This window comes from Mus pahari, chromosome 5, assembly GCF_900095145.1.
Source record: "Mus pahari chromosome 5, PAHARI_EIJ_v1.1, whole genome shotgun sequence".
NCBI lineage: Eukaryota > Metazoa > Chordata > Mammalia > Rodentia > Muridae > Mus > Mus pahari.
The window spans coordinates 47,153,776-47,167,008 of record NC_034594.1 but is presented as its reverse complement, the minus strand read 5'-3'; the positions used below and the strand labels follow the sequence as shown (position 1 = coordinate 47,167,008).

Sequence of the window (13,233 nt, the reverse complement as noted above, 5' to 3'; positions counted from 1 at the left end):
TTTCATTCAATATTTTTACTGTTGATACTTTATACAGTACCTAATATATAAGAAAATAGGGTTCATATGCAGTCCTTAGAAATAGAGGAAAGAAGGGGAGCAGGCAAGAAGGTTTATTGTTTAATTTCTTACCATGCTGAACTCATGGTTATTATAGAAGCCCTTTACCACATTATATCTTTGATGGTTATATGTAATAGAAATTGTGGAAGTAAATGCAATTAGGATGCTTTGTTCTCATTTGAGGCTTTTGTTTTGTGCTGATGAAATTGTTGCATTTTGATACAAGACTTCATATAGCTCAGACTTGTGTCCAGAATCTACTGCCTATTCCTCAATTGGATATACTGGAAATGTGCACCACCACATGAGGCTTTTGCATATACTTAAAACATTTAACTATACATACTTCCATATACTCCAGTTACCTACAATAATCAAATCAGGTAGAGGATAAAGACATAGCAAATGATTACTTCCAAAAGAAGTCTATGCAGCATCCTGGTCACATATGGTGATACTAACTGTATTGCAATAATGTAGTAAAAATAATGTTGGTCTTTCCTTTAAAAGCCACAGTGTGGTGTATTCTCTGGACAGATAGAGTACAAGCTCTTCATTGATAGGAAATCAACATAGGAGAGGCTGATCCTCTGTAAAAGCCGACTCCAAGTAAGTTAACCTACTTAGTGTGATAGAAAGCTGGCATATGCAGGCCAGGCATCCCTAACTGTGGGAACCAGCAGCTCAACTGATACAAAGAGCACTGAGGATGCTAAAGATAGGCAGTCCCAGAGAAGCTGCTGGTGGTAGCATCCTTTCCACAGTTAAACAGGATTTTGATAAATACTTATGAACATGAAGTCAACTAAATGACATTTCATAATGAGAAGGTAAACAAGATGAAATTATTAACATCTCTTTGGGTGTAAACTACATAACATGTTTCAAAATAGTAGAGCTATACTATGATTGTATGACAAAAACTGCAGACATTATTTTCAGTGACATTTCACTCCTAAAAGTTTAAATGTATCATGAATATATAAATAAACAATGTCCATATTTATGAATGTAACATACTGACCCTGGAAACAAATCTCAGGTTAGTAACTGAAACTTTAAAAGAAAATTTTCAACTCAACCAGAAGTAAATTGAACACTAAAGTGACTGTTTCTGATTATGTTTGGTGTTATTTTTTTCTATTTCCCTTTGATATTTTAAAAAACTTTTTCTTATTTATTTATTTATTTATTGTTACTATTAGTTTTCTTTTTTATAAGATTTATTTATTATTATAAAAGGCTACACTGTTGCTGTCTTCAGGCACACTGGAAGAGGGCATCAGATCTTATTACAGGTGTTGTGAGCCACCCTGTGATTGCTGGGATTTGAACTCATGACCTTTGGAAGAGCAGTCAGTGCTCTTACCCACTGAGCCATCTCACCAGCCCTTCCCTTTGATTTTTATATTTTGAATGAGTAACATTCTAGCTATTAAGAGTAAAAGTTAAATATTTTATTATTACAAACACAATTAAAGAAGTCATAGTTTAAATGGTAGATTATTTTCTACTCTAGATATCTTCAATTAACAGTGGCTCTTCAGTCCACTAAATGAATCAATATAAAAGTCCTTAGTGAATTCATTAAAAGGCTTCATCTACTTTCTCATAAAACTTTTGTCCTCAAAAATGTTTTCACTTCTTATTCTGACTCACAGTCCTCTCTAATTTCTGCTGGTCCAAATAAGATTTATTTAGGTTTATTAATTTGTAACAAAGGAACTCCAGTAAGTTTTTAATAATAATAATCATTATCACTGATTAAAATCATATTGTTTGGTCCAGATGGAATTCTTTTCCTGGAAGCAAGAGTGAATTTGCATTGTGCAAATGTAATGTGTTTAGACCCAAACAGGCAGATGGCAGAATGACAGACTACCACACACTCATGATGTCAGTAGCTGCATCTCACCAACGCTTGCTTTAAATAAACTCTGTTGCCAAAAGAATCCCCATACTTTTCAAAAGATAACTAGACTTGAGAGCCTAAACATTACATGAGGTTGGACGTGGTTCTTTTTCACTTCCAAAATTAGACTCCCATGTAGTCTAAGGCTCAGGCAAAGGAAGTACCAGTCAGGTGGAGTTTATCAGTGAGAGTTGTTGATCATTGTAGGTTATCTTGACCACTCTCATTAGACAGGGAAAACTGCTAAATAGTAGCAGTTCTTAGTTAAGGATTTTAGAAGTGTGATTTAAGGGAGGATTGCCATATTTGGTGTAACTAATATTTTTAAGTTGTAGTTATCCTAGTTAAAGACATTGAATTTGTAGTTAATGATATAAAATTAACAAGATTTTTAAGAAACTACCTTTAGAAAGGCTTTAGTCTTGAACAGCTTTTCATGGATGCTTAATTTTAAAGGGAAGTCAGTGATACACTGGGGTTTGGGGTGAAATTCAGAAATAAGTTTCAAGGGAAGTTCATGTGATTTCCTTAGTTAATGTGTTTCTTTTATGTATTCCTGGGAAACTGTGTGTGGAACAGCTATGCCCACTGAGGCAAACACATATAGATGAAACTTTGACCTTAGTTCTTATAGGATTCTATCTGAAAAGTGAGATGACAACATCATCTTTGACCTATATATTAAACAACTGACATTAAGCTTTCTAAAACTTTGCACTTGATTTAACCTCTTATCCTGAGGCTTTATGATTTGCTTGAATACGTGTTCTTGTTCTCGTAGACCTCAGCTTCTTCCTTCACACTATTATTCCTTAATTTTTAGTGTTGGTTATGAGTTTTAGAAGCTATATTAAGTAGAATAGAATAATGAAACAGCAATGGCCAATAATCAAAGTGAAAGCATAATACTATTTACTTGTTTAAAAGATGACATCTTGGTTTATTTCCTTTTCATGCAAAGTGTAGGACAATTTCACATATCAGGACATTGTGGTTCAGTTTCTGATACAAAGGACATTCAGATTTTGGTACACAGATGAATATATTTGGGGGTTATATCTCAATTCTATCACAACACAAAAGCCTCATCCTATACAAGAGCATTTCATTAAAAGGTACAAGAGTGAAAAGAAATAGTGAGCTTGACTTTTCCCATTCTTCTTCCTTCTGTGCAGGTGGAAGATGCCATAAATCTTGCACTGGCCGATGCTGGGGACCCACAGAAAATCACTGCCAGACCTGTAAGCTTGCAATAGTGAAAAGTAAAAGGAGATGGTTTAATGGAATCTTCTTACAACCCTGATCACCTGCAGTGTGAAATGAGATTCATTCGCTTCCATCTGAATAAGCTATTAATATATTGCTTTCAAATGAAACAGTACATAATTCCTTCTCTTATTTCTTTGTGGTTTCTCATCTAATGACCTCCATAGCACATTTGTCATAACATTATCTCTGCCTTTGAAGTCTGTGTATCAGTAAAATTAGGAGATTCAAATACATAAAAATTTATATTAAATCCATTTAAATAATGTGGTGCTGAATTAAATTTCCCAAGTATTTATGTTGTCATTCATGGATTACAAAAATAAACCTATAAGAAGGATCCTGTGCCTGTTTGTTCAAGGCTATGAATATGGCACACACATGTAGGTTGGGGAGAACATGAAATGCACACTTTGATATCATAGAAAACAAAATATTGAACATTTAAAACAGGAAAATATTGTACAATGTCATAATTTTAGATAAAATATTGAAGAGTTCACATTTCTTTCAGTTCATAACATTGCTTTAATGAGGAAATAATAAAAGAAATTATTATAGCATAAGCCAATTTCTATAGCATAAGCCAGCAATAGAAGGTGTACAAAAAGAATAACCCTCAAAGGTAAAAATATTCTTAAATTTATTAAATTATGTATATTTTAATATTCAGATTGAATAAATATAAGCAGAAATACATAAAATTGTCAGCTATCCATTGGTTTTCATCATACACTTCAGAAAATAATTTCTATAGATAAAAGATGCATGACTAAATGTCTTTCCCATTTTTACTCACAACCTCTTATTATGTTATCTATGTGCTCATTAGTTTTCTGTTACCATAAGACATATCTGTAAAATGATGAATTTATATGGATAAAAGTTGATTCAGGCATGCAGCTTTGAATGTTTTGGCCATGGAGTGATTGGTCCTGCTAACCACGGGCATGTTGCCAGCTAGCATCCACAGCATGGAGAATATGGGCAAGAAAATCTGATGAAATGTTGAAGAGAAGTTACATATAGAAAGAGGTAAAGGTCAAATCGGACTAGAAACTGTCCCCACAGCCTTCACATTTTATAATGTCCACTGTTTTCAAATGATGCTGTGAGTCTGGGACCATGTCATTAATACCATGAGTTTTAGAACATATTCAATATAAACTATAGTATACAACTTGCCTTTATATTTTACTTGTAAAATCTGTTTGATCTATACATTTATTCAAAGGTAGATTATCTAACAAATGGATAATATGTTAAGTTCTTCATATTCTGATTCTCTATGAATTTATCACTTTCTAATACATTAATTTCTTTTTAAAAAAAATCTACAGCTTCTTGGATTTAGGGATTTGAGTGTATTGTTTTGTTCTGTTTTGAGAACTCCATAAATCAGTGCTGCACTTATATTATCTCTATCCTACATTCACTTTCCTCCAACTGCCCCTGTGTTCCTGAGAGCTCCTTGAATTCATGACCTCTCTTTAAGTATTGTTTTATACATTAAATGTACACAAACACGCATACACATACATACACACACACAAACACACACATATTTCTATAGCCTTTGCATGCATTTAGTGTTGCTCATATATGCATTTCCTTGAGGCTGGTCACTTGAGAATAGATAATCCTTGAGGGCTTATCCTTGGAGAGTTGGTCAATCTATCTCTCAGCAGCCATTACCTGTAGCAATTTGTCTAGGATTGGAGTCTTTTGAGAATTCCCCCACCAATGATAGCATGTCAGCTTGGGTAAATGACATTGACATTATACAGGTCTTGCATAGGCAACCATATTTTTGAGATTTCATGGTTACACTTTTCCTATCATGCACAGATGACACTACTTCACAGAATATGCCCTCACCTTCTGACTCTTAGAAGCTAATCACCCTCTTCTACGATATTCTCTGGGTCTTCATTGTAGTGCTCGTGTTGTAAATGTATCAAGTGAAACTCAGAGCCAATTGTCGTCTGCATTTTCATAGTTGTGTATATATAAAATGGTCTCTGGTGCAAAAAGAAGCATCTTTGATGGATGAGAGATACACTTACATGTTGGTGAAATGGTAAAAATTTAGAATGTAGGAATTATATTTTAGGAAAAGGCATCTGTAAAGTCTCTTCTACAATGGACCATACCAGTCATAATGAAATTGTTGGCTAGAATAGCAGTACCAGGCTTGAATTCCTTCCTAATGATGGCTTACCTTCAATCAAACAGCTGTTGGTTACCCCTAAGATGTAAGTGCCACTATTGTACCTTGAGGATTTAGTGTCATGCTTGTTCTTGTTCTGGCTTGGAGGTTTTTCTGCTGTATAGGTAGTTTCTTTTCTTTCTTGAAGCTTGCATAACATCTTTACATACTGTGGGAGACGATCCTTCACATACCTTATATACAATGGGAGATCAATTACTTCAAATCTTGTGTTGAAATTTGTGATGTCTTCAGCAATAAGGTTTTCATTTTCAAGTTCTCTTAGGCAGCCAAGAGCTATTCAATAGCCCTTATTACTTGGGGAGGCTCTTAAGCACTCTGAGCCAACAATTCAGAGGGAGATTTTTTTTTTTTTTTTTATGCATGGCACTAGGGATTTTGTTAGGTAACATAGGCTATTGTGGGGAGTATTATCAACCCAACAGGCATAATTTCATTAAAACTATACACATAGACAGATGAAAGACAGACAGACAGACAGACAGACAGACACACACACACACACACACACACACACACACACACACTAAACGTCTCCTTATGTCTTCTTCAAAAATTCTCAATATTATTTATGTTCACTTCCTCTGACTCCCTCTATAATGCTCTCTCTTTCTCTGTCTCAATTAAATTTCCTCGACTTCCCCACTGCTTTCTTTAACCATGTGTACTTATTCTCCACTCTGTAGAGCTTTTTTAACCTGACCTTTTCTGTCCATGCATATAAGCATGAATTTCCATAGTATTAGTTCTTAGAAGTGGCATTCGTATGTGGTCACTGATTTATATGTTTGCACATTGGTAGAGATCACCAACACAGGATCACAATTTGGCATCAATTACTGCTGCCAGGGTAAATATGTGCCAGTGTACATTTTTCTATTCCTTGACTAAACAGCACATTCACAACAGTTTTTACCTTTTACTAAATGATTAATATATATAAAAAAAAAACCCAGCAAGTNGTTGTAGATTTCAATGAACTCACTTAATAGAAACAATATTCTATAGCAAGGATTTTTTTTTACAAGAATTTTAAACTGGATTCTAAACTAAAACTATGTTACTATGGGAAATACAGCATTTGGTGACAGTATAAAAGAATTCCAAACCTAATCACATGGTGCTGCATTGGTTCTGACCTGATATCTAAGACTATCAAGAATTAATGCCACATTTATGATGATAAAATGGAGAGACATGGAAGTCGACAAAACGCATAGGTACTCATGGGCTTTTCACAAAAAAATAACTTCTGAAAACTCAGGACTTCAGACATGGATGGTCACACCCAGATTTTTGAATATAGTGGTAAGAGTCAAAGCTCAGGTCCTCCTGCTTGTACAGCACATGTACTTACCCGTAATGAAACAGTCACAGCCCCACATTACCTTTTCAAAGGGTTTTGCTACATTCTACTGTAGTGGGAAAGAGAGACCATACTAAGAAACCCACTACTCTACTGTTTATATAGAAAATCACAAAACACAAGATGATTTGATTTGCCTATTATTTCTGCATAGAAATTAAGCTCACAATAACATTATAATACAAAATCTACTTAATGGTGACCATATATTCATATATATATATATATATATATATATATATATATATATATATATATATCCAAGTACAAATTTTAGTATACTATACATTATCACAGAATCTAATAACTTGTAAGATGTTTCTATTTTAAATGTTTTTAAGATAAATTTCTTGCAAATTAAGGAGGACAACAATCTTTTTCTATAAGCTGGAGATTGTCATGTTTATATAGCTGATATTGGGTTTGAACCTCTGTATTTGAATCTGAAGGTTGTTCTGTCTCCACACCATGTTGCAGAGGGCACTGCAATGGTATGTTATATTAGAACATCCTAATGGAGACAGGGGGTTGGGAGGAGCTATGGGATGGAGAACAGTTAGAGGGTGGACCAGAAGGAAAATAAAATCTGGACTGTTAAAAAAAATTAAATAAATTAAAAAGTGAGAGATAAAAGAAATCAGTCATGTGATAGAAATCACAATAGTTCTGCTTCCTGTCATGGGTAAACAACTGCATTTAAATTTCACTTTCCATGTCTATAAAATTGAATGGTTATTTTCAACTCCAGAGGGTTGATTTTTTTTTTTTTTTTTTTTAGAAAGGAATTCTCTTCAATGTTACAGTTGGATGTTACAGTTGGAATGCATAAGCATTTTGGGGTATAGACTAAGGACCCAATGAGTAACAATAGTATAATAACTGAAGGTAGTGTGTTGGAAGCAGTTTTTCATGATAAGTGAATGAAAGGTATGGGAGACAAACTCTACAGCTCAGTCTAACCTGGAGAGTTCTACAAAACATCTGCTGTCCAGAGCAAGAAAAGAGAAACAGGACTGGGGGAAGTGAAGGCTGTTGGCCCTTGCGTTTCACGCAGATCTTTCTCCTCTTCCCTTGAGCTACTTAACAGATAAACTACTTATACATATTTATAGAACAGAGCAAATTATATTTTGGAACTACTCAGACACATAAGTATAATAAGGCCCAAATTTTATAATTATAAAAATAATTTCACATTTCAGTGATAATTAGGCTTCGTGGAAGATTCTGTGGGGATGAGAAATCCCTCTGAGCTTTCGCAGAGGTGAATTACAGACAACCCAGAATTCTAGTCTCCCTTTAGATATTCCTCTGTGGTTCCTCTGTAAACTAAGATGACTTACAATGAATTTCACAGAATTCACAATATTTGTTGATGCTTTTGATAATATTCTACTTAACTGTTTGACCACAATATGTGCAAGATGCAGTCTCATAGTTTACAAATTGCTTCTTTCTCTATGACTGAAGTAAATTACTTTTGGGGGGAGGTTTCCTAGAGGTAATTTTTTTCTATTTTCTTTTCTTTTGCTTTAATCAAACATTCCCTTATATCTATTGTGGATTTTTTCTTCAAAATTTCAAAGTATTAGGAAAGGAAGAACAACCATTCCAGTTTCCTTCATCTCAATTCAGGATATCAGAGTTAGGATAATTCATTCCTTCTCCTTTCCACTAACTTACTCCTGTGGTTGTGCCTCCTGGTTGGAATGTCTAGAGGTTGCCCTGTGTAGCTAAATGGTGAGAAGTCACAGTAAGACAAATGGTTCAGCTCTGGGAGACATTCACAGTGATGATCACATTGTTGGGTGAGATGAAGCAGGGGAGTGATGAGAGCTGACAATGCCTATATACGAAACCACAGGTGAAAAAAAAAAAAAAAAAAAGATATCAGCACATCATGGCATCCAGGAGAGAAACGCTTCGGGGTTTCCAAAGCAGTGGGAAACTTCTGCTGTGTTCAACTTAGAGCTCACAAAATGGAAGTCCAGGGAGAATGTATTGGCATCTTATTATACTCAAAGGATTATTTGTTCAGTTTTCAGGAATTATTATTTATATTTCCAAGAGTTTAGAATTATATGTGTTTTCAGTTATTGTATGCACTGGTATATGAATCAGAGTTGATTTGAAGGCACATTGAATAATTTAAGTATGTCCTCAGTAGCATTTCCTGATGTTCAGATTATAAACCAGAACCAGTAGGTATCTTATAAACATTCTCTATTAGAATAGAAGATTTGTTTCTAAACAAAATATTTTAAGAAATCTTAGCTCTGCTAAGGGATTTTATAAATATTAATGTAAGTAAATGATGCTTGTACAATCTTACTAAGTGCTTTGCTCTGGTATACCCAAGAGCCTGATTTTCTGAACAACTTGAATTCATGCTCCTTAAATCCTTTTTTAATGCTAGAGCATGCTGACCCTAGAAACCTAACAAGAATATTTCTCGCATCACTGCAAAGGGTCAAGCAGATCTTAGGCTGGGATACTGAGAGATGTGGAAGAGCAACTCCAACTTGAAAGTACTTTTTAAGCTCAGTTAAATCGCGCCTGCCTTGCTCCACAGCACAGCTTAAGTAAATTGATTCAGTGGATTAATGTAGTCATGTCAGGGGAGACAAACTTATCTTCTATGTGAAGGCTGAAGCTTATAGAAGTATTATTTAGTAAGCTTGCCGGGAAGAATGACAACTCTGTCTATTCACAAGAACTGAGTTCTGAGGCCTGAGTTGTATAGGTGTAGGTGTGAAGGAGACTAAGCTTTAAGAAAAATAATAATGATAAAAAGGAACAACGCTATCTCTGTCCCTGCAAGATGTATGGAGTGCACTTATCACATTTAAAATAGATACCGCATGTCCTTTGTTATCTCTAGTCTCAGATTCAGGCCAGCTCTCCCTGGGCTCTTACTATCAGGAACTGTGGCGACTTCATTTTACACTTGCCTTTTGTCCTACCAGACCCAACTTCAGCTCACTTAGCCACTGCATTTTGTGTTAGGAAAGAGAAAAATGCACACATTAAAATATTACGATTTGATTTTCCCAACCTACACATCCATTTTGCATGAAAGTAGTCATAATTGTCTTCAGTTGCAGATTGGATAATTAGAATTTTTTAAGGAGATAACCTCTGATACTCAATTTTACATCTTCTAAGTTGTTTTTCAAATGTCACTTCTTACCTAGAAACCAAATTAGAAAATATGTATTTAGCAATAGAAAGAAAAATGTGTTTCTCTCCTGAATTAAAGTATTACAATATAAAAATGGAAGAGAAAATGTGTTTCAGCTGTTGGACTAAACAGACAGTGTACTTTTGCTCATTTGTCATTAAATTAATTTAAGCTAAGACATTATTTTAAGACTGAAAATTTCCACTTCCATCTCATCTTTTAGATCAAAAGTTAATATGCTATAGAAAATTCTTAATGTGATATTTAGTACATTTATAAATACTTTTTCAAACATCATTTTTTTTATTATTCTTTGTTTCTATGAAGACCTTGTAGTTTATCTTAAGTAAATTGAAAGTTAACAAGTCTCTGCATATTTTATTATGCTTGGAAATGTGAAAATCACTTTTACAGTTGCAACGTATTGAAACACTGTTTAAAACGGGAAAAGAATATAGCCTGTTTATTCCCTTCATTCATAAGGAAGGAAAGTGTTGGAAGTACGACTTCTCATATTTGTTTTTAAATATACCGATGGCAGAGTCAAATGAAATATTTAATTTTATTAAATATTTATTACTCAAAGGTTTTCCCCAAAATATAGTCAAGAAAAAGTAACCACTCAAAATTAATTTGTATTTCTTTCTCCATGAGAATCTGAAGAAAACAAAATCCGTAAATTGTGTGACTCAAATGACAAATTGTGAGGATAATAAACTAATTATACTTGTGTGCATGCATAAACATAGAACTTATCATAGTATGACGGTGTTTAAGTCTTTGTAGAACAATATTATTTTAAAGGAAGGTGTCAATGTGGTAACTTTCTAATTAGAACTGAGAAAAGCAAGTGGGAGTTAATGTGAAGAGGAAAGGAGCTGAGCCAGCACCCCTGATCAATCATGGGAACAGCAAACCTTTGTTAAGAGCCAGCATCTTTAATTAAAATGCTTGTATTTACTAATAACTTTGTACGCCTATAAGCCCTCTTATTGATTTCAATTATTTTCTATTTTCCCGTTTTTGAATGTATAGTTTCTGGAGACATTGTAAAATTAAGGAAGACATTACAGTGTAGTAATTACTTACACACATTTAACATGTTAAACAGTGAGTCAATAATTTACTTGACGAACATGGCAACAAATTGCTATTAGTTATATTATCATGACATTCTTCATAGATTGAAGGAAGAGCATGATTTCTATCTAACTAGAGTAGGTACCTTTATCTGAACTATGTTACAGATGAAAACACAGTCTTCTTGGGAGATCTTGCTGGGTGTCATGCTAAGGCATTGTGAGGCAGAAACACAATATATGAAATTTTGCCTTTCCTGTGGATATTCTGAAATGCAAAGGTAGATGAGATCATGCCATGGAATTTGACAATTGTTTTTGAAGTCATGAGTTCCATTGAGCTACTTTTGGTATTGTATCTTCTGTCCACTTGCCTGATGTCCTAGTGTTCTAAGAAAAAGGTACAACAAATAAATGACATGATAAAATGATATTTATGATTAGAAAAATAGTAACAGACACTGTGATCCAGTGGATTTTGTGGTCCTGGTGATCTTAATTTGGACAAGTTATCACCAGTGGATTTATGTTTGTGAAGTAATTAGAAGGATAATTTTCTATAGAATAGATATACATGGAGAACTCAGGTTGTGTTTTACATTTTCCTGATTTGATCTATGTGCACTGAGCTGAGAACTTTTTTCCTTTTCATTAATTAATTAATTAATTAACTAGTTTATTTATTTACATCCCTAGTGCTGTCCCCTCCATATTCCCTCCCACACACTGATTTCCTCCTCTTCAACTGAGAAAGGGGACATGATGCCCACCCCCGGGTATCTCCCCACCCAGGTACATCAAGTCTCTGCCATATTAGGTGCATCCTCTCCCACTGAGACCAGACAAGGCAGCCCTGTTGGGGAACTGATACTGTTTACAACTTGTTAACCGACTCCAGTGAACCCTGGGTAGCAGTAAAAATGTATAAAATAGACTATATTAGAAAAAAACATGCTATATTTTAAAAGCATTCTTTATTAAATACTTAAGCCATCCATGTGTAATGTGAGTCTTATACTCACTGTCCATTGTTGCTATTACTGAATTGTAGATTTATATATTAGCCCTCAATAGGTCCCCTTCCCTCCTCTATAAAAGTTTCAATTTGAAAGCCGGGCATGGTGGCGCATGCCTTTAATCCCAGCACTTGGGAGACAGAGGCAGGTGGATTTCTGAGTTTGAGGCCAGCCTGGTCTACAGAGTGAGTTCCAGGACAGCCAGGGCTACACAGAGAAACCCTTTAAAAAAAAAAAAAAAAAAAAAAAAAAAAAAAAGTTTCAATTTGAAACTGCTTTTATGTTAGATGCTATGAAGTCATATATGTTTATATGTATGTGCATGCATGTATGTGCCTGCTAGATAAAAGCTTTAGCAACAGAGGTAGAGAGAATTGGAGTGACACCTTAGTTTTCATTATGATAACTCTCAATATTGTTAATTCATGTGGCATAAGAATGAGCTGGTTTTCAGGAGTGAAAACAGAAACATCTGAGATTATTTTACCTACACAGTATTGCATTTAAAATAGTTTCTGGAACCATCTTCCTCACTATTCTAAGTCCCCTTGGCCCTTCCTTCCCTTCAGACACATATTGTTTGCAGCTTCAAACTTAATGTCTACCAATACAGGAAGATGTATAAGAATTTAGAAAATAATTTAAGGACCTAGTTTGATAATAACTCACTATGTGACCTGAGACAACCTAGTTAAATACTTTTAAATGTTAATGTCTTCATCTGTGACACTGGGATAATTAATTTGCTCTTTGAAATACATAGGTTATATCTTTACAGATTTTATATTTCTGTACAACTATTTAAATAGTACCCAAGGACCCATAGTAAATTGTAATAATGTCACTATCTGTAAGCAAAATTTCCCTCCTTGCTATTTATAAAAAGTAATTAATATCAAACTGTATGATATTTATGTGTGTATATTTTTACATATATTTATATACAAACATTGTGATACTCTCTCTAAATTTATTAGAATTGGCTTAATCATTTCTATTTTTCTGTCATTTGATTTTGTTTAACTTATAATTTATGTTTTACATCTTATTTCACCACAAGAAGAGCAACCTCTCACTCTTTTATGCCGTCACAGTTTTGTGAGTCATGTTTGTACCATTT

The 13,233-nt window shown here is 34.2% G+C and overlaps 1 protein-coding gene across 6 annotated transcripts in view; it reads left to right on the top strand.

Annotated features, from left to right (window-relative positions):
- Erbb4 (erb-b2 receptor tyrosine kinase 4) overlaps positions 1-13,233 on the top strand; it is a 1,014,420-nt gene that overhangs the window by 684,405 nt on the left and 316,782 nt on the right. For all 6 annotated transcript variants that reach the window (XM_021197417.2, XM_021197414.2, XM_021197418.2 and 3 more), the window contains exon 5: positions 3,151-3,216. In XM_021197417.2, coding sequence (XP_021053076.1) covers positions 3,151-3,216 — 66 coding nt within the window. The remainder of the gene's footprint in view (positions 1-3,150; positions 3,217-13,233) is intronic.